The 22,512-nt window shown below is 39.0% G+C and overlaps 1 protein-coding gene across 4 annotated transcripts in view; it reads right to left on the reverse strand.

The window, feature by feature from the left end:
• GADL1 (glutamate decarboxylase like 1) overlaps positions 1 to 22,512 on the reverse strand; it is a 254,504-nt gene that overhangs the window by 30,811 nt on the left and 201,181 nt on the right. For all 4 annotated transcript variants that reach the window (XM_046937979.1, XM_046937980.1, XM_025148022.3 and 1 more), the window contains 5 exons: positions 20,607 to 20,671; positions 20,231 to 20,312; positions 13,965 to 14,164; positions 8,771 to 8,822; positions 5,655 to 5,744 (listed from right to left, as the gene is read on the reverse strand). In XM_046937979.1, coding sequence (XP_046793935.1) covers positions 5,655 to 5,744; positions 8,771 to 8,822; positions 13,965 to 14,164; positions 20,231 to 20,312; positions 20,607 to 20,671 — 489 coding nt within the window. The remainder of the gene's footprint in view (positions 1 to 5,654; positions 5,745 to 8,770; positions 8,823 to 13,964; positions 14,165 to 20,230; positions 20,313 to 20,606; positions 20,672 to 22,512) is intronic.

Genomic DNA, 22,512 nt, shown 5'->3' on the forward strand with positions numbered 1-22,512 from the left:
ACTGCTCCTACTCATTTATCAGAGCTCAGATCTCTCTGCTTAACAATAACAGTAATTTATATGCAGGTAAACTACAAAGATTTTATTCATCTACTACTGTATATCACGTACAATTAGTTGCCAAATAGGAGGTGTTGTTGCTTTAACATGTGACTAGTTATTTTATTATTGAATTTCTGAGTACTATTCTCTCCTGAGAAATGGTCATATTACTACATAAGTCCTTCTTATTACTGTATTACTCATTTTGTGGTTTCAGGACTTACTGCACCTCTCTCTCCTGAGCTCCCCGCCTTCTGCCCTGCCTTATCTGCAGTCTGGCTCTCACCTCTCCTCAGCATAAAACAGAGAAACCAGCCAGTCCCATTGAATTAGGATATTTTGTAACTCTCCCCTCCAGAAGCTGGTGAAGTAGAGGCTTAAATCAGCACAGAGCATGCTCAGGATGCATAACTAGATTCTTCTTATTTGTGTTTATGAACTACGGCATCCATTCTGGGATCCTAGCATCCCTCAATTTCCCCTCTGAATAATGAAGATAGACAAATCCTTCCCAAGGGTGGTTTTGACGTTAAGTTACCTAAGTCGTGATCTGGGACTTCCTCTTCCCCATGTTAAAGACAGGGAAGCTGTGCCAACTCCTTCCAGTGTTTCTGCCCCAAATCATAGAGAAGGAATCTGGAACTTTTGTTGAGCATTAGGATTCAGCTGACAAACCAAGATTCCTCAGATAATGCCTTTGATAGGTTCACATCATGTTCTCTGAAAGGAACACCCATCCCCTGTGTTTCCTTTTAGACCTGACAAAGTAGTCTCCTCCACTTGTAGAGTTTTGTTTAAATTCACAACTTACTTAGTAAAAAGGACATGGCACCGTCCCTTAACAATCCTCATGCTTTTTCTTTCTATTCTTCTCCAAACACATTTCTGTATGGTAATATTCAATGCAACAAGAAAACACGTGGGATCGGAAACAATTAGATCAATACAGAGTATTCACAAATGACTGATGAACAGCTCCAGAGCTATCAGTCACGATGATTTAGCCAATTTAACTCCCATATAAATCTATGTAAATCTTACCGTTGATTTCCCTGTCATTTTATATGCCCCTCCTAAGAAACTCATGTCAAACAGATCTAGAAGCCAGAGTCAGTAACACTACTTGTTACCAAAAAAATTAGTAATGTGAGCAGAATTCCTAGCAAAAGGTCTCTAATATTACTCTTTAAACACACTTTAAAATATTACTTAAGTGTACGCAAGGCATTTAAGCAATTAAGCAATAATATTTTGTATACAAATCTTAAGAGGAAATACACGTGCTGTGATATTTTGGGAATCTTTTTTGTACATCAACTTGGGCTCTCTACATTTAACACTGTTGTTACAACCTGTGCCATTCACCTCTAGATGTTACAAAGTAGATAGAGAAAACTTTATTAATACAATTTATTGAAGCTCTTGTTCTCCCTTCCCATTCAAACCTATTACCATAGTAAATACGTATTTTGAATACACAGAGAATACTGAATCGGGTCCTTGATTAGCGTTTGATTTATACCACAAAGACCACAAGATTCAGAGGTTGCCAAGGCAACACCACTTCAACCCCTTTATATTTCTGCTTTGATATGAAGCTTCTCATTACATAAATGTATCACAACACCAGCCAGCATGACAGGCTATTTTACAAATATGTCTTCAGTTAGCATGCATCTATATTCTTCTATTAAGTGGGGGGAAAGGTAGGAACAAGGTTGCCCTTTACTAAATGGGAGAGAGAAGCGGAAAAAGCAACACTGCAAGCTATATGGGCTTTATTATGAAAGTGTATCCTCTGCTTTTTAATATTGTCAATAAAGTTTGCATTATTTGTTCAAAAATCCACAAAAGGACAGAAAGCAAACAAAAAAACCCCAACAAATAGAGTCCAAAACTATGACACTTGAATGTGGAATAATTGAAACTAGCTACAGTGTACAAAACCTTTACTGAACCATTGGAAATCTGATATTCCAGCACACATTGTTTAGAACTACAGCCTAGGCAAAATCTAATAAAGAATAAGAGATGGAACAGAAATATACTGAAGTTTTTTTATACCACAGCTTTGAGGACTTTGGTACTTGGCAAAAAATACCACTATCCTTCTTTACTGTGCAGTATCCATTATGCAGCTGCCTACCTACATTTCATGTTCCAGAGCCCCTTAACAGCCAGGCTGCATAGAAGAGGGCTCTTTTAAAGACAGTTACTTCTGTTTCTCCTTCTCAGTCCTCCAGACCACATAGACTGAGCAAACTGCCAGCTGATCTAGAACATATAAGGAATAACTGGCTGGAACGGTTAGCAACAGAATGGCAATAGTTCCAGATGTACCCCTCCAAATACTTCCTTGTGCCCCAGCAAAACCAGTGCTTCCAGGAGGCTTTTCAGAGACTGTATTATTAATAATCAGCTATTTCTTCATTACCTGGAGACATTCCAGCATGAGTTGAATTTTTGAACCTTTGAATTTTTAAACAGATTGTTGCAAGTAAGAATAAGCATAGATATCAACAGTTGAGGATAAAATATGAACATTTGAATGGCATAGGCTTAAAACTTTGATTTCCCTCCTCACTTCCACTTCTGGCTTATAATTTCCAATCATGCTTATATCACTGTGCATAAGTGACACATTGATTGTGATTAGCAGTAAACAAAGCAAATCTTGCAGTTTCATGAAAGGGAGAGGAGAAAAAGCACCACTAGGGGGCACATCCAACTCTAGCAAAGTGATTGCAAGGCTAGCTCCTTCATACCATGAATTATATCATTCCAGGTCAGCAGCAGCAGCTCCGAGTTTGCAATGACAAAACAACCACGCTTACAGGTATTTCTAGTTGAACTGAACGGTAGCTCCCCAGTTACACGGATTTTCATTTCTTTGGTTTCTATAAGAAGAAATCCCTCTTAGGAAAAATGACATTGTATGCACCCTTGCATCACAAGACTTATGCCATCTACATTATACTGAGTACTGCAAAATATTCATGGCATGGACTATCCTGGACTACGCACGTGCATCCAGTGCCTTGATGTACTGTAAAAAAGAACCAGCTTCCCTATGCAACTAACTCCAGCTGTGATTCTAAGAGATGCAAATGCTGCAAGACCATAGTTGTATTCAGAATTCCCTATCTCATGATTAACAGGTTGATATACCATTTGTTCTGGTCTTCACACTATGTTGTTTCTCATTCTCTAAAGTGAAGTGATGACTCCTGACCAGCTAGTGGCTGTATCAGGTCTTCCAGCACACTCTTTTCCATCACCTTTCATTTCAAAAGATAGAGATTCAGAAAACAGCATGTTATGTACCTGCAACCCACCCAAGACCCCAACACTTAAGAGACAGAAAAAGAAAAAAAAAAAAAGCTAGGAAAAAGAAAAAAGAAACTTCAGATAGACAGTTTATGTAGGACAGCTAGAAGACTGACATCAGAATCAAGTATCATGCTGTGATGCAGTCCACCCTGACATTTCCACATACAGTGGGCTGTGAAAGCTGGAGAAGAGCCAGCACAGCAGAAAACCTTCAGGGTTATTTTGCATAGGACTATGCAAATTTTTCACTAATCTGAGGACTCAAGACCAGGGCTATTGGCTTATCAACTCTCACAAGCACTAAAACATACATAGCTAACACTAGAAGACATTATATTTCAAAAAATACTGCTGAAAAAGCGGTTGAATAAAATCAATCACTTGCTCAAGGGATTTTTAAGACATGCATTTCCTTAATTATTGTCAGATATGCAGGCCAACAAAAAGATAGATTAATTTCTGAATGAATAGAATAACTGCGATGCTGAAACATTACGTGGAAGGACAGGTTGTGAATTAAGCATCCTAATGCTTAGTTTTATGAAATAGTGGGAAAATGCAGAACGCACTCACAGTCAAGAAACTGCACTCATCCCCACCCGCCTGCTGATGGCATGGTGCAAAACTGTCTCCAGACTACATCTCCTCATCACTTACACCTTGCTAGTAAGGATGCATTCCTTCTTGCCCAGACATGCATTCGTGCTGATTAATGCAATACAAAGAATGGACTGTGGTGTTTGCACCAGCAATCTTAGGTCACAGAACAAGTTGACATTAGCAAAAAAAGTCAAGTCAGCTTTATTTTGTGTGAGATTCAGTGCCGCCATCTCAGCTGCTCATTGATACGTGTTATGCCCCATGTTATGTTGCAGGATTTTGGTTTTCTTAGTTCTTCATCGGAGGCACTAAGAATCATGAAAATGTCACCTTGCCAATGAAAAGCATTGTTGAGATCTGCAGTAGTTCTCAGTTCTTGGGAGAAACTTCATACAAGTTCTCTCTCACAAAACACCTGCCAGGAACCTGCATCCCTTGGCTCAATCTATATCATAACTACTCCCCACCCTGAATGGGAGCACCATTGTGCACCACAGCAAAGAACCAGGAATTCAAAAAGCCACTCACTCACACACAATGTATGTGCTCAAAGTCATTCATTGTGCTATATCCATTCCCTCCTCAGTCCTCTCCCTGGCACATATAAATCAAAGGTGGCAGTTACAGCATTATTTCTTCTGTGCCTTCCCATTTCCTCTCTTTTCAAACCCTTACCCCTGCACAGATACAGAAGCTGTTATACAGCTATGTATATGTATATATGCGCCTTTCAACCTAACAAGATTGGGTGGATGGATCACAGTCTATCCATGCTTTGTGAAAACATCATAAAGGCACACCCTGGCTATGCAAGACTTTGTATTGCAATGGTTAAATATACTTCACAAAACAACACAGAGACATTTAAGGAAGACCTCACCCCAGAAAGACCACACAGCACCCAGCACACATTGAAAGCAATTCCTGAGAAAGGAAAGCTGCTGAAAAAAAAGCCAACTTTATAAGAAGTATGCATGTTTTGTCTGTTTATACATATCAGTGCTATAATTTTAATTTCTAGTAAGAAATTCTAGGGAAAAAAAAATAAATGCAGAACACTTAATGAACTTAATTCCTCACAGAAGAGATTATTCACTGACATATAATACTAATGTCTATTGGTTTCTTAATCGGGTTTCTACTAGCTGATTCCCAGCTAGTTACTGCAAAATTTCACTGCTGCTTTTTTCAAAATGTTCACAAATGTATACCCAAGACTTACCAAAATACTCTCCAGTGAAGTTTTTACCATTGTATTTCATTTTTGGGTTGTTTAACATTAGAAACTTACTCTTAAGCACTCCCTCACCTACATTTCCTATGGTAACATGAGACAAGTTCCAAGGACAATGTTCAGTGTCTGAAAGAGGTAATGAATACTCTGTCTAGACAGGAGATGCAGACAAGACTGTTCATCTTCTCTCAGTTCTGCCATCTGCTTACAGCTTTGATAGTGAGCTGAATAATTGTAAATGTCTGCATTTTTTACATTAAATAAAAAATAAATTTGCTTTGTCTAAATAAGGAACAAAATTAAAAGTGCTACTAGTATCTATTTAACAATTACATCACTATTCAACAGATGGTTAAATGTCAGGAGAAGCCAGGGGCTATTTCACATTCTTACATAGCACATAAATACATCAGTAAGCTATAGATAACACTCTTCATGTGACACTCACCCGGTGTAGCTTCTGCCAAAATTCAGGTCCATCCTCCATTTTTCTTAAGCTTGGTGGAATGTACCAAAAACAAACATTGGCGTACTCCGGCTAAACAAGAGAACAAGTGATCGCTTATGAAATATAACCAATGGGACAGGAACACATATTACAGCCCATCAACAAGTTCTGCCTTATTTGAGGCAGAGGGAAGCTTACGAGATTACACTTTCTTGAGTCCTCCTTCTCCAACTGATCTTTTTTTCCCCTTTTTGAAAAAAGAAATAGTTTTTAACTTTGTCTACTTCTTTTCCTACTGCCAGAAAATGGAATTCTACTGGGACTCCTTCATTTCTTAAGACATACCTAATTAATTTTGCCTTGCTAAAAATTTTCATTGGGAAAAAAAAAAAAAAACAGTGTAAGAGAGGCATAAAGAGCTAACATACGGATTTCAAAACTCTGTTCTTATCTTTTAAGTTACTACGTTTTCTTCTTTAGTGCTCTTTTTAAAATAGAAATTTCCTGTGATGCATTTTACACAGAACACACAAGCTCATTATTTTTGGCACTGCTTAGCATTTGCACACCTAGTCATTTTTCTACTCAACTATGCCAATTCCCTCTTAGATCATATGCCATGCAGCACACTGTGTAGCTATAGAGTTAATGCTGGTCTTCTCAGATCCCGCTGTTTTTTGTTTTTTTTAAATGAATCTCAGGATGCTTTATTTGATACATGCCATATACTGGAAAGATCTTGTCCAATGTCTAAGCAGGTCTTTTGAGCAAAGACTCCACATCTCTGCTTCCCTCCTGCGCAATGTTTCATTTAAACTCAGTGGAGAGTAAACTGCAAGCCTCCTGACAAGAAGAATGGATGTTCATCATACATTATAAAAGAAAGCATTTTGTTTTATGAGGTTTCCATTTTGTCCGTAATTGAAAAAAGGCTCCCGGCAGACCATTCCAGAATCTGACTAAACTTCATGCTAATTTGGAACAAATTTTATTCTGTTTTTCACCTGTACAGATAGCAATAGCATGAGGAGTAGATACGTGTTCCAATCCTATCCAATACTATCACAACAACGCTCAGTTAATCTTGACCTATATCATTTGCAATGCGGTATTTAACTGGGTTCTAAATCACAACTTGGATTATAAACTAACACTCCCTCTCCCTCCCACACACCATCCTCATTAGTACGGTTGAATGAAAAAAAAAGAAGTTAAAAGGAAGCTTGATAGATGGATCACACCATCACTTCGTCCCAGTGAATGCGGCTGCTCTTACAACCGAGGCAGACCCTGAATGAGGAGAGCCCACCAGCTGAGATGTGCTCTTTCATGAAAGGGCACTGGGAACTGCTCATATCATTTTCCGCCTCGCTTCAAAGAATGCATTAAATACAATTTAATCATCAAGGAGAATATCGTTGTCAGCAGGAACAGAACTGCAAACCTGCCACCTGCTGTCATTGAATGAAATAAAGCTCAGCACTTGAAGTCCCATTTCTTTCCCCAAAGTGCCTGCATTGAGTACACACAAACACAGACCCTGAAGAGGCAGTGATTTCCCCATGAACGCAAGCATGAGCTGACTGTTGGAGGGTTTATTCTAAAACTGTTTAAAATCAGATGGCAGGATGAAGCAGATGGCATATATTACCATATTGCCACTGCCTATATTGCCTCCTTGATTGTCACTGTTTCCTTTCACACATCAGATACTTCATCCCCCTCTGAAAATACTGTTCATCCTAGAAAATCCCAACTACCCCCAGCTACGCTTTACTATTGCTTGTCATCTTGTCACAGTTCTCATCCAAGCAGGTAAGCTGTTATACCACAGGAGTTCAAGATGACACATGCACATGTGGTATTTCCAGGCTGCAGAGTGGTTCTTGTTACAGGGCTTTCTCTGTGTGCACCAGAGGATCATCTTCCCAAGATTCTTCTCTGAAGTCCAACTTCCCTTCATAAATGGCTCACTTAATTGGCCCTAGCTGACTTTCCTTAAATTCTCACTGCTTGTCCTCTTGTGCTCATGAATACTTCTTTTTAACCTTTGCTCAACCTCCTTCTCATAGCCCATACCATAGCATTCCCTCCAATCTCACTCTCCATCCAGGTGACCTGTTCCTGAAGGACCTAAACAGCAGTCTCTGCTCTCACCAACATCTTTCGCATCTACAGTAGATCTAGCCTTATTGCCAATCCCTACAATAATGGAGAAGGGAGAGTTTTTTAATGAATGTGCCACTTTAGTAAACCAATCAAATGCTGTTTCCCAGCATTCTTCACTGCATATACAGTTTCTCAGTATGCGCTTTCAAATCAGCAGTTTTCAAAGTTAAAGGAAGAAGTTTAAATTCTACAAGAGGTTTTAAATATATTTTATATTTCATATTAATTCTAGCCTAACCTGGAATGCTTATTGCATCAGCAAATGTAAACCAATCTGCATCTTAACATTTGCTGTTTTCTGAGTGTTCTCTCCCTATACATGGTACTCCCCCAGCAGTCTTTCACATGCATACACTTTCAAGAAGGCAGATGACAGGTCTTTTTAATGCCCTCTCCCCCTTTTCCATCCCAGATATTAACCTCAGTAAACAAATAGCTGGGGATAGGCTCAAAAATGGAAATCTTTAGCCCTCCTCACTCTCCCCTAAGCAAGACCATCATCAGTTATTAAGCTGATGGGTTAGCAGTGATGAAAATAAACAACTTTTTGGTAGTTTTTAGGAAGATGGTTGAAGAAACAGAATTAAGGGGGAAAAAATGGACTTCAATGTCGAAAAGTCCATTATAGGATCAAAATACTCTGATTATTCTTCCAGCACACAATCTTATCTGTAAATCTGGCAAGCACTACCTTTTTACAGTCAGACTTTTCACTTTCACAGAAAAACGCTCCATTTATACACCCTGAGGTAATACAGGCCCAGAAGCTATGATAATGGGCAGACTGGTGGTAGGGAATACAGAACATATGTGTTCGAACACATCTGTGCATCACAGCTTATTGAATTATACACTTCAGATGTAAAGTGGCATTTGGCTATAAAGAACAAAGCCAAACAATAGACGAGAAGCCACATTAATACCATTTCAGTTCCATTTTCACTTACCTCCAGAAGAAGCTGAAATCCTTCTCTTTTCTTAATTTCTTCCACAAGGTATCTGTAATTAAAAACACAGGAGTTTACAACATAATACAGTACATATAGGCAAGAAAAAAGGCCTTAAACACACACTTTTTTTTTTTTTTTAAACCCCTTTTCTTTCCCAAATCTCCTTGAAGAAACTGCAGAGTTAAACCTCATTTCTACCTGCTGTGAAAATATAGTAACTATCAGCTCCTGGAAACAAATGAATGCTACAGCAAACCAAGGAGCACTGAGGAGAGGCCAAATTCTGTCCTCAGGCACAGATTTTCAGTGGAGCCACATGGCACAAATTGATCCTATTTACATCAGGCTGTGAATGTTCCTGATGCAAATTCCCATTGATGTTTTCCACAAATTCCTCAACCTCTTTTCCTCAAGTGCTGATGCTGCGCTGCTGTCTTATTCCCTGCTTACTCTTACATCTCTTGCACTATGACTATTGTCACCAGGATCCTGTAGTTTCACCCAGAATTTAAGTTTCCATCAGTTTTTCTGCAACTGTCCTTGTTCGATATTTTATACAACAATGTGCATTTCCATTCAATGAGACAATTCACAATAATTCTTGGGCATCCTTTTCTAACAATGCACTGCAATAGATTAAAAACAAAGAAAAAGAAAGAAGAAGGGAAGGGAAGGGAAGGGAAGGGAAGGGAAGGGAAGGGAAGGGAAGGGAAGGGAAGGGAAGGGAAGGGAAGGGAAGGGAAGGGAAGGGAAGGGAAGGGAAGGGAAGGGAAGGGAAGGGAAGGGAAGGGAAGGGAAGGGAAGAAAAAAAAGCATTTAATACAAAGGTCAATTTAAATTAAAACTTTGGATCTAAACAGCATCAATTTTTTTTAAAACATGACCTCATCTTTGACACTGGCAGATGTCAGTCCAGAATTCTGAAGCAAAGAAGACAGTTTGTCGTAGCTAGGGCTTCACAGAATTACAGGGGTTGGAAGAGACCTCTGGAGAAGGGACCCTAAAAGTCATCAAGTTCTAACTCCTCTGCCATGGGCGGAGTTGCCAACCATGAGATCAGGCTGCCCTGATCAACTCCCTGCTAAAGTAGGTTGGCTTCTCCCACTACTGCCCCCCTCAAAACCTTTTCCAAGGAAAACTCCAAAGAAATTACCTCAAGCTCAGACAGTATTGCCATGTCAATATATTTTTAGTCTTCTATACAAAAATGCTTTCTAACAGTAATGAAATGTAGACTATCAAACTTCAGATTTTGTATAAGCCTGCTTTTCTGTTGCATTCATTCACTATTTTCCTGCCTGCGACTGCCTTTCTGGTCATCACAGAAATAATTCCTTTATTCACTACTAGAGGGGGAAAAATACTGTCAGAAAAACCCCCATGGTCCTATTTAAACCCCTGAAATCTGCCTTCACGAGGACACTGCCAGCACAGCTGTATCTGCAAAGCCTAAGGTACAGCAGAAACAGGTTGGCTAGGGAAAGAGTAAACAACACTCTAGACGGTACAATGTTTTCCAAACTGAGCATGGGGACTTGCCACATTGTTTATCATTAACAAGTACTGTGCATATGACTCATTACCTCTTAGCACACATTCCCATAAAATGATTGCTGTGACAAAGTGCCAGTTCCCAGCAGCACAGCTCTATGACTTGCACTGAACTGTGCATGGCTGAGACGTTTCTCTTCATCTTAAGTCTGGGATCTGGGTCTTCTCTGCCATGACCATTCAGACCCTGCTGTTTGTTACCTGGCTATTAATGCTCACACTACTCTTTAGGTTGAAAGTGCAGCACACTGAAAGGTAAGCATGAGGATAGCTCATGGCTCTAGTACTGACCCCTGATGGACATCACTCATCATCTCTACCTGGACACTGAGCCACTGACCATTATCCTCTGGGTACAATCTTGCAACCAGTTCTCGTCCATTGAACAGTCCACCCTCCAAATCCATATCTTTCCATTTTGGAAAGAGAGATGTTGTGGGAGATCATGTCAAAGGCCAGACAGATCACACTGCTCCCTCAATCCTCACCTTCCAACCCATCTAGTTGAAGGGTGTGTAAAGAACTGTGACGACTGAGACAAAGAAGTTGTTTAGTATTTAAGCCTACTCCTCGTCTGTTTTTACCAGCCTGCTTGTATTGCTCACAAGAGGAGCGGTATGCCTCGGTATGCCTTCTTGGACTTTCCTTTTCTGGTTGATGTACCAGTAGAAGCCTTTCTTATTCTTCTCTGCACCCCTCACCAAGTTCAGTTCCAACTGGGCCTTGGCCTTACTGACCCCACCCCTACAAAGCCTAGCAGCATCGTCCCAGGGTACCTGTCCCTGCTTTCACTGCCTGTGCATTTTCTTCTCGCTCACCACTTTGACCAGCAGGTCCCAGTTCAGCCATGTGGTCTCTTGCCTTCCTTTCCTGACATCCTGCACCTGGAGATGAAGAGCTCTTGTGCAGTAAGGAAAGCAGATCTGCCAGCTCTGCTCCACTCTATTCCCTCGTCCTTGAGGACAGGGGGTTTTATTGTTCAATGACAGCAACTATATCATGGTTTTCTAGTAGCATGGTGGCTTCCAAATCTAGGCTATATGCATTGGTGCAGAGCCACTTCAGCTGGGTAACCATCCTTGTCACCTTCTTGGTAGATAACTCCTTAATTCCTTTGAAGTATTTCCCTTGAGTCTTGTCATTGTCTACTCCTGTTGCCTCAGTTATACCTGGCTCATTGTCATAAGATTTCAGGTGTGCTGTAGCGCTGCCAGCACATGTCAGGGCAGCAGGCTGAGGGCCCCCACTAGCACCCTGTCCCTCTAACCTAGTTACGTCATCTTATATCTTATCATAGGCTTTGCTATTACTGCCCTTCCCCTTTAAACCTAGTTTAAATCCCTGCCAATGAGCCCTGCTGGTCTGAGTCTGTAGAGTCTGTAATTCATTTGATGGCAGTGGAACAATTTACTCTGCATCTTCCAATGGCTAACAGTGGAATTTTATTAACGCATTTGCAGAATGTCAGAAGGACTTGAATCTCAGAGAGGACTGGCATGCACAGAGAAGTGCTATTTGCTATGATTAAACCTTATGGAAAGTGAGGGGTGGGAATCTGCAACGAAAGTAGACATACGATGTCTGTTAAAAGTAGGTGTCATTAAAAGAAGAAAAAGGCAGAAAAACTGCAATATGCTGAAGCATAAAGTGCAGAGTTGTGTAGAGTAATATCTAATATATTAAGATTATCTATTATATTGAAAACATGATTTACCTCTAAACCAAGAAGAAATTAATGGAATAGCCAGTAAGTAAAGTTTGATGCAACAGAAATACATGACTGCAATTACCTTAAAATCTTTGCAGTTCTAGCTATCCACAGGAAACAAATCTTGCTCTCAAGTTGTGAAGCCAATGTACCAATTCCAGAATTAATCCAGGTCTGTGTCCGTAAACACTGAAATACTATCTTAGTAATATCAAAGTAATATCTACTGTAACAAATCAGGAGAAAGACTGCACAGCTGTTGAGTAGTTAAGAAATCTGGCACTGTGCCCAGTAAACCTGATGTCTCAGCTGCAAAGTGCCCATGTACACGCAAACTCAAGATAGCAATGCAGTTACTATAAAGAATATACTTCATCAGATAATGACTCAGAATTAATTTTCTTCTTCAAGCAACAGAAAAATAAGAAACAAAACAAGTCCCAGTCACTCCTTAGAAGCGAATTCAGCTTAGAAGCTGAATCCTAACATTTAAAGAAAATATTGATCCCAAAGAAGTCATTAATCACTCTGCACTCAGATGACTTTGGCCAGTGACCTTCATAAGGCTGAATTCTCCTACTGATAGTGGAATGAATTACAGACTCTGTACAAACGTAGACCAGTACAATGCTTCAGAACAAATACAAGGTGCAATCTAATCAGAAGATTTTAAGGACACAGAATCAGAAAAATAATTAGTGGCTTTGAAGAAATCAGAGAGAATAAGGACAGAGCTCAACTGAGCTTTTCTGGTTTTGATTCTCTCTTTACTCCTTCGTAATCCACTCTGGGCTTAAGTCATGGATGTTTCATCTTCTCCTTTAAATGACTTTGTTAAAGTGACACTATTCCTCTAATTTTCAGTAAACATTAAGTTCCTTTAAACTTGGTAGCTTATATTAAAAATAAAATGGCAATATGATATGGATGACTGCCTTTAAATACTAACGATTTGCATAATAGTAGTGCATAGGTAGACCAGGAGTGGGTGAAGATTTCAATACAGTTTATCCTGTGCACAGTCTGAATAATCACAGTACTTCAAGTGAGTTGTTTTTAATGGGCCATTATGTTATTTCAATATTATCTCTTCTTTTAGAAGACAAAACAACCGGTGTAGAGGAGTTTATTCCCAGAAACTGAGACATCATCACCACTTTCACCACTTTAGAAACACCTTCTAGCACAAATTTCATGGAATTCACGTGTGAAATCCAGTTCTGAAAGGCCAAAAAAGGTAGTAAAATTGAAACAAACAAACAAACAAAAAAACCCGAAACATTAACCAACCACCACAAAAGAAAGATATGTTTCAACTCCTAAATGAACATTCTATAAACATTAAGAATTTCAGTAAACCTATCAAAAAAAAGTAAACGTGTTACCTCAAAGCAATCTGCCTCTGTCTTCTTATAGCTCTACTTCCTAATGTTAGCAGAATCCTTGTATGAATTTCCCCACAAACAACACTGGCATTCTGTTTCCTCAGTCATGAGGAATTAAGTGAACAGAAGAATGGCAAATTTACTTCTTGCTAGACACGGCTCAGAACTTGGCACACAGTGCTCCTTTTACATTAATACCAGAAAGTACAGTTACGAGTTAGAAGAGGGAGGGAATGCTCGTAAACATTGTCCTATGCCTAGATCATATATCATAAATGTTAAACAAAGTAAATTGATAGGTGAATTCACTTTTTTTTTTAACCAAAATCCATCCCTATTGTTATAAGGAATAACTACTATTAAATAATTTAGCAAATTTAATCACACTAATTATTACTGCTATTGCTACTAGTTCCTTCTTTGTGTTATATAGAAACAAATGGGGGAAAAAGGTAACAGTTTGGTGTGTTCCAAGGTAAGAAGAGTCAGCACTGTCAGCATTTCATGCTGTCAGTGAAACAGACTATTCAAAACTGTGAGCAGGTACCTAGCCAAAGCCAGCGCTCTGTTCACTCTCTCCTCGAGGCCTGTGGTTCCCAATGCTTTCCACATGAGCCAGAATTTGAATGCATCCGGACGTCTGCTGCACTGAATGGACTTGTCGCCAGTGTCATAGCTGACATCATAGAACTTGTCCTGCTGGAACAGGTATGCAGCCTTGGCAGAGTAACACTTCTTCAGGAGGCCCTATTGGATACACAACAGAGGCTTAGGTTGCTGATAAGAATGTATAAAAACTTTTTATCCTCACAAGCCAAATCCTTTTTCCCTGTCTGAACCAATCATTCAGTAAAAAGAAGTGCATCTGCAGGACACCGTTCACTGCTGTTTTAGAATGTTGGATGAGCCTGAACCCACTAAAGTCAGTGCTGACCACAAGAAAATGTCGCAGGTTGAAGAGCAATTCTGTCTCAAATCTAAAGAAATGGCAGGTGTGGGTACCATAGAAACAGCTGCCCAAAGACATAAACATACTGGGAAGACAGAGAAAGAGAAGCCTGCGTCTGCTGCTATAACCTGTAGGTCAACAGAACAGGCTGAGGAGTTTCTTACGCTTTCACAAATGGCTCACTGTATTTCTTCTTTCCTCAAGGGCCAAAGAACTTTACACATGGCACAGTTAGTTGTGTGTGAAGAATGTTTTAGCCCCAAACCTGAAGGTTTAGCTTTTAGCAGTAGATGGCCCCTGAGGACTTAGCGTTTGTTATCTGACTGATTCTGTGGAAATCCCAGTGACGGATTAGTGTAATGCCAATTTTGGTCTCCATTCACAGATCAGCCAATTTGAAAATAGAAAGTACTTTAGTGTACCTTAATTAAAAATTGTTAATGGAATTATTTTTAGTCAGCAGTCTCCAGCCTCCAACTTCTAAGAGGCTGTCCAGGCAGAGATGACCAGCAAAAAACAGACCAAAATAAATGACTACAGTGGCATGTTCCAGCAAAGAACAAAGCTGCAAAACAGAAAGCAAAGAGGCTGTTATAGGTTTAAAGGTGTGGGGAAGGAGCCAAAGGAGAGTGGCCATTGACTGAAGAAAGAAAAGAATGGGGAAGAGCTAGCAGAAGGGAAGTTAGAAGAGTAGAAATGATGGTGGCCCTGCAAGAAGCCCAGTAGACAGGCAGGGTCATAGATTTGTCGGGGATATTACATGTGAGTGAATAAAAACATCTCTGAGATAATACTAGAACAGAAATTTAGGTGAGGTTAAAAACATGGCTACAGCATCTGACTGAAATCAGATGTCTATGAAAGGGAACGAGAAATCCTCCATACAGTAGAGAACCATAAACAGAAGTGCACAACATGGCAAAAGATACTACACTCTTTAGCAAACACTGTAATTCATTTTTTAATTGAGCATCAGTCCTCAGTTTGAACCAACTGAACCAGCTTCAGTCATTTCTCTGCATTGGCTGCAAGTCTGAATTTCCAAATGGTTGTAGCTGACATCACTATTAAAGAAAGTATGATATTCTTGTAACAGAGGTAGTTATTAATCTATGCTGCAATACACTGCTGGTAACTTTAGAAGTAGTAAAAAAAAAAAAATGGAGAAAAAAGATTCAAGACAAAGAATCCCAAAAATACATGAAAATGAGAAATATTCAATTGGCATATGCAGAATAGTCTCCTTCTGTCCTAGCTTTTTCAGTTCTCTCTGTCAATACACAAAAACAAACAAAAAAACAGACAAAAAACTCTCCAAAACTGACAGGACATGCTGCTGTGATGGTCATTTCCTATCTGTTTATCTTACTACTAATAAAACACACTTAAGAAATCCTGCTGGTCTCTCCAGAGGCAAGTACTGTAACATCCCTGGAATATCACTGGACCAGATAGGAGAAAAAACAAAAATTAATGCCTTGTGTGAAGGAAAGGGAATATGCCAGACCAATGCAAGAAGCAAGGTGGAGGAGCAAGGGAAAAGTTGCAGGATAGGGTGTGGGACTGAAGGAAGCAAAAAGAATAAAGAATCCAAGACAAATTTTCTGTTCAAGAAGGCAGTTACTCTGCAATCACTGCTGATGCAAAAGTAAAAAGCTCAAACATGCTGAGCACATTAAATGTCATCTCTGTTTTCCCAGTCAAATGAAGGAAAAGTATAGAAGAATTGAAAGACAATGTATGCTTTCTAAGTCAACGCTGTCATTCCCAAGATGACATCTGTGATTGTCCACACAGTAACTGAGCTGCTACATCAGCTCAGAAGAATCTCAAACATTTCATTAGAACTGTCTTATTTGCAAGTTTGAGATTCTTCCTTCCTTCGGCATCTTTTATCTGCTTCTGCCCTTTGATCGGAACTAATTATAGTGCTCTGTCTTATACTGAGGCTGTTAAAAGTTTCAGAAAATGGAAATGTACTTTCATAAAGGCCCAAGTCTGCAGTAAGTTTCTAAGAGCTTTTGGTTTTGATTAAGTCTATAGACAGTTGTTATAGGTTGTAATTAATGGCATACAAATAAATGGTTATTGATACCAAAACCAACACATACAAGCTCCAGTTCCTTACAGTACATAATTCAAAACATCTTTTTCTCACTGAACACACTTATTGCACATCTTCTGTTCTCTTTCCATTCCCATTGCCAGGAATAAGTAAATCTGAATTTTGTTAGCACAACATGAATAGCTTTTTCTCCCAAGACAAATATCTTCCTGATTTCATTCATCTAAAGCAAGAAGGACAATCTTTTGAATGGCATACTTGAAAATTATCAAAAGCAGTGCACTACAAAAGGCCATCCCTGTAATCCACTTCAAGAGGTGAGAACAAGCTCTCAATGGTATCAACCCCAAATAGAAATCAAGGGAAACAGAGTGCTTCCTGCAGCTGCTCCAGAAAAAAACAGTGAATTAGATATCTTTGTGACACTGCTAACGATGAGGAAGAGATTACACTGTAGGTATGTCTAGCAGAATCAATCAATAACATTCTGTGCTAAACTGGGACTTCATTAGCTACATTCTTTTAGATTTTATTTTTAAGTACCAAGTGAAAATTCTGTTCATTCCCCAGAATGGATTACTAATTATCTAACCTAGATCTGAAGAATCACAGAACTTTGGCATTTGTAATAAACATTAGTTTTCTATATACACGATGATAATAATCACATTTATATAGATTACAGCAAAGACCCAAAGACCAGAAGGGCTTTATTTGGAGTAACTGCGAGGTTTTAAGGGATTATGCACAACCTAAGGCTGATTCATAGCATTTTAAGAGCATACAAGAACAAAGTACACTCACTAAATTTTTCAGAGTATCAGTCCCTCTAGTTCTGTGCTTAAACAACCATTGCAATTCATACCAGAGCAATACAAGTGTGTTCTGAGAAAGTATATCTTGTCACAAAAGTGATGAAAGTTACTCAGGTTATGGCAGTGAAGAAGTGATAGCTGTGCATTTCTTGAGTGATTTAAGCACTGAAAAATTATTGTCATTGATCTGATCTTTTTCAGAGGATTAACCAATCTCTTTTTCCCTTTGGTGAAAACACTTCTCTCTTCTAATCAAGTCAAACACATATTTCTTTTTTTTATCTCTGTCGTCTCTGGAAACCACTCTGATTTTGCTTCATGAAGGCCGGAAGATTTCCTTTCTCAACATTTTCCTGTAGTTTATCATTAAAAAAAAATCTGTATAGGAATGTAAATACAGCATTTCATTGTAATAATGTAGCTGCAATGTCTTCAGATTATTAGCACTGCTGAAGCACATAGCTTCACTGATGCTATGGGGCAAAAAGAAAAAAAAACATAATGATAGTGATGATGATGATGATGATAATAAACTGCAACCAAGCCAGTCACTATTGCTGTTGCTAGTAGGAAAATAGGATGTTACTACTTCATTATTCTTTCTCAAGATCATCCAGATCATCTGTTGAAACAAAGTAAAATACAAAGCCTGGTCTTTTACATTTATCCACTTAAAATCACCCAATTCCAATGCTAATATTCAGTTTCCAAATAGACCTTTAATCAAATGGGCAGTCAAGCCAACATAACTTCCTTAATGAGACCTTCAAAGGGAGCTAAGGATTGATACAAAAGCAGGACTTAATGTCAGTGCTTAACATTTTGCTGGTCTGATTTCTTGAAGAATTCATCATTTCAGAAACTAACCTCTTGAGGCTACTTGAACATTTACTAGCAGAGCAATTTGTGCTAAACTCTTCCAGCTCCCACCTCAGCATCCTACTCACATAGTGAGGGGATTATGTTCATATTTATATGTGGGCTTCATCTGTGACAATAGACATATAAGTAATTTAGGAGCAGTAGAAAAGGATTCAAAATAAGAAGTGGAAACACATATACTTCCCTATTCTTACTGTAAATACTGTAAAATGTGTAAATAGCATTTTTAATGGTAAATAAGAGACTGGATTCAACTCCCTGCCCTGGATCTGGTCTGGAGGGAATCAAAGTGAAGCAAGGCCCTTCTGGTAAAGTGTCTTAAATATGCATTTCATTTTTCATAGTGACTGATAAGAAAGTACCCCAAATTAGCACACACTCATGTTTGCATACAAAGTTTGCACTGCTTCATACACAAAATGCTTAAATACCTCTTTTCCAGGAGTTAAACACAGAGTAAAACCCTCTCTTCCACTTTCTGTACCATGTCACATTGTACTATAGAATCTGATTGTATGATCAGTAATGCTTTCATGGTTTCACCTCTCAACTGCCTAGGATTGATCTCTACAAGCACTTCTGACACAACACTGCACAGCTATGATTTAGAAGTGGAATTAGGAGTACTCTAGCAGATATTACACACTGTGGAAGAATACAAAGGCTACCAAAGTCCTGGAGTTGGAACAGTGTTTGTAAAGTGACTCTAAATGCCAAGTTTGATAAAATATTTCATTCCTCTCTATTTCTTTCCTCTCTCTTCCAGAGAAGTTTTCAGTATGCAGCCTAAGTAGTGTAATCATTACCTGAGGCTACATCTATCTATGTATTGGGCCTAATTAGTTAAAAATACAGCACTGCATTCTTCCCAAGCCTGCAACTTAGAGACTGCATTAACCTTAGTCAATAACTCTATTATACTTCTTTTTCATTCTGGAATAAAGATAAAATGATGTACAGGTAGTCCTGGAACCTGTTATCCTCTTTAATCCCACAGACTCCAGTATAAGGAAATGAGGAGTCACATGTCTTGTTCTTCTGTCATGTCTCACCCACAACTTGGGTTGTGGGTGAGACATTAACTGCTCCGAGAGAGCACTGATTAGTATCTATGCTCTTTAGACCTCGTCTGTTCTTACTACCAGGAGTTAGTTATCAGTTACATGGACAGATAACTCACAGCTGTTGATGAGATAACTCATCAGCTGTTTTGACAGAGACTTTTAAAACTAATTTACAAACCATGACCACAAAACAGTGATGCAAACCTCATGGACTTCACATCCTCATGATGTTCAGTCATAGATAAAGCCAAGCACAAGCTAAAACTCTCATAGTAGACAACATACATAAGCTTTTTTTCAGGGCTGAATTTGCAGTGGCACTTTAAATAATCATTTACTGTTTTCTTTATTAAGATAGAAGAACAAGATTCAGAAGATATCTTGTTAAGAAGATATCACACTGCAGACTCAAGTCACTTTTGCAACACTTGACATCAGACTTTTGTTTGCCTGATAGATCTTTAAACTATTCATGGCTTTTTGAAAGCCTAAATTACCCTAGTGCTGAGGAGAAAACTAGTAGATTTGGGAAAAGAAGGCTCAGCATCTTTGACTGCAGGTAGCCCAACAACTGTCCCTCTCCTTTCTCACTCTGGTGAACCCATGCAAGGAGATGCAAAGAGTAGTTCTGCCTGATGACACTCTTTAAACAATGACACAGTACTACTGCAGTCCCAATGGATATGGCTATTCTAAAGACTTTGACGAGCTTGGTGCTTAAGTGCTGCAGATCCAGCCGACAAAATACTCAATTCTCAATGTAAATCATATACAGAAGCTAACTGGGAAGGGCACCAGCTGCAAAGTTTGACCAGTGATGTGTACAGTAACTTGTATCAGTTTGGTCCTGCTCTCTTAATCTTCATTAATTTCTTAGTGAAACTGAAAATAGTATCAGTTAGCATCATTCAGCCTTTGCACTGCAGTTTAGTAAAATTGACTCACAGTTGTTTTCTTTTTATCTCCACTTCTGCATTACAGCAATGATATTCTGCCACATTTAGAAAGGAGAAGGAGAAAAAAAAAGACAGGACTTACAGAGTTGTCTTTCACCAGAAGAGCACAGCACTGAATTCCTGCCAACAGCATTTTGTGGGGATTCCAGGCAACAGAATCTGCCCTATAAATTCATAAAATGAGAAAGGGGAGAAGGCACAGAAATTGCACCTGTAATCATTGGTAGCTGAGTAAAAAATGCCTAAATGCATTCCAAGCAGATAAATCAAATTTTCAGATTTTTCCTTTTTTTTTTTTTTTTTTTTTTTTTAGTTCCCCCACACACCCACAGGTTCAGCAATCTCTCAAAGTAATAATCAGACATATTTTGGAAGACACAGCCTTCATGGAGGCCATTAGGCCACATTTGTTCATCTCAGTCTCTGATAAGAGTGACCATGAACTAAAACTGCCTTACCTTTGGATGCCATGAAGAAGTCTGCGATGCTTCCTCGATATCAAAGCTGAGCCGCCCCAAGAAGCCTGTTGGAAAATTTACAGAGCCAAGGCAATGTTATTCTAATAAAGTACTTAGTGCTCTCTGATAATGCTTCATTTAATGATTACTTGCCATGTTTTATCTCATTTTAAATTTAGTTTACTACATGGTCAGTGGGCTAAATTTTGTCTTCAGCCTCACCAACTAAGAAGACAACTGTTTGGAGTTATGCCTAAAATAGAGGAGCTGATGTTTTTTTCTAGAATGTCAAGCACAAGCTACATTGCCCTTTCTGTATAAGCAAGGGCTTCTGCATAACCGTGTCCATTCCAGAATCAGAGATGCTTCCAACCCTCCAGCCTAAACCTAAGCAACAAGAGAAGGAAGCCTCGTTTCGTACATCTTCATCCTCCTAGTATCTTGTTTGTGAGAAATTCTCACAGATGAGAGAATAACAGCCTCTGCCAACTGCAAAGCCCTGGCTCAGATACTCCATGGAGTTTTGATATGAAAAGTGAAGTCTGCAAGAGCAGCATTTCTGTGACCAGCAACCCAACTGATGTTAAAATGGTGTAGCACTCACCACATTTGTCTCAAGTCATCTGAGAACTAGGAGTGTGGTCTAAGCATCAATGAGGCATTCTCTGTAGTGAGTAGCTCTCCACTGAAACTCTTTTATCCTCTTATCTATTCCAGATGCCTATCTTTGAGTGACACCTTTTGGAGATGTTTCTCTCCATGCACTCCAGAATGAGCCAAGACAATAAGCATATATTACACACACTTAACTTCTGGACGGTTCAAGTTAAGGAAGGTGACTCTCATCTGTGAATTCAGAAAGGACCAGATATCACCCACCAGCTGCAGCATATCTCCAGTTCTCAAACAACATTTATCCAAGGGGTCAGAGTGGTGTCACATACTGTATTTGAGAAATTATACTAAATTTGAAAAAAGGATTATCAGCATTTATGAAGAAAGAATCCACATACAGTTTCCTGTGATGTAAGCAACACTCCTCAGAGATGCAGAGGAGGCATTAGTTCACAAACATCCAGATTCAGCATATTATAAAAAAAAGATCCACATATTTTGGGATAATGAAGAAAAAATCACCACTGTGAAGATTCTGGATTTAAGTATGGTGAATTCATGCTTGTTTGGCTTTGGGTATTTTTGGGGTGCATGTGTTTTTTGTATCTTTGCTTGGGTTTTTCTTTATTGCTTGAAAAAACAGCTGTGAGAGCTGATCTATGAATCAGTGTTAGCTTCACATGCTATGCATTAGGAGTAAGATCTGCTGTCTCTGGGAAACAAGAACCGTAAAGGCTCACAAGGGAAATGAATGGTTAATAACTTGTTCTAATGCACGCACTTCATTAGTTCTCATTAATGCGGTACACAAACACCACATCATATTTTATGTTGTCATGCTCACAACGTTCTTGCTGAGAAAAGGGCTGCTGCTCAGTCTATATTTGCAACATAAGAGAGGAAATGGTTTGCATCAAACTCCAAATTAAGCCTGTGGCAGAACCATGACTTAAAATTGCGCTACCCCAGCCAAAATGATCTTCCTATTTACTGATGAATTTTGCTCTTCTTGCTCAATAACAAAAAATAAGTCAAAAAAGTCATGAAACTATTCCCTGATTTTCACAATTTATAAGCAACAGACTGACATACAATAATTCTTTTAAAAATTTGCAACCGAAGTATTTGAAAAAGTTGACAAATTCATGCTGTCCTATTAAACAGAACTAAAAAAGCTCACAAGAGCTCATCCCACTGTGTGCTACCTCCAAAGGCAGGATCAGCCATCTCATTTCTGCCAAACATTTGCCATTTGTATAGATTAATAAGAAGTGAACACACCCAGCTTGCG

This window comes from Gallus gallus, chromosome 2 (assembly GCF_016699485.2).
Source record: "Gallus gallus isolate bGalGal1 chromosome 2, bGalGal1.mat.broiler.GRCg7b, whole genome shotgun sequence".
Classification (NCBI taxonomy): Eukaryota; Metazoa; Chordata; class Aves; order Galliformes; family Phasianidae; genus Gallus; species Gallus gallus.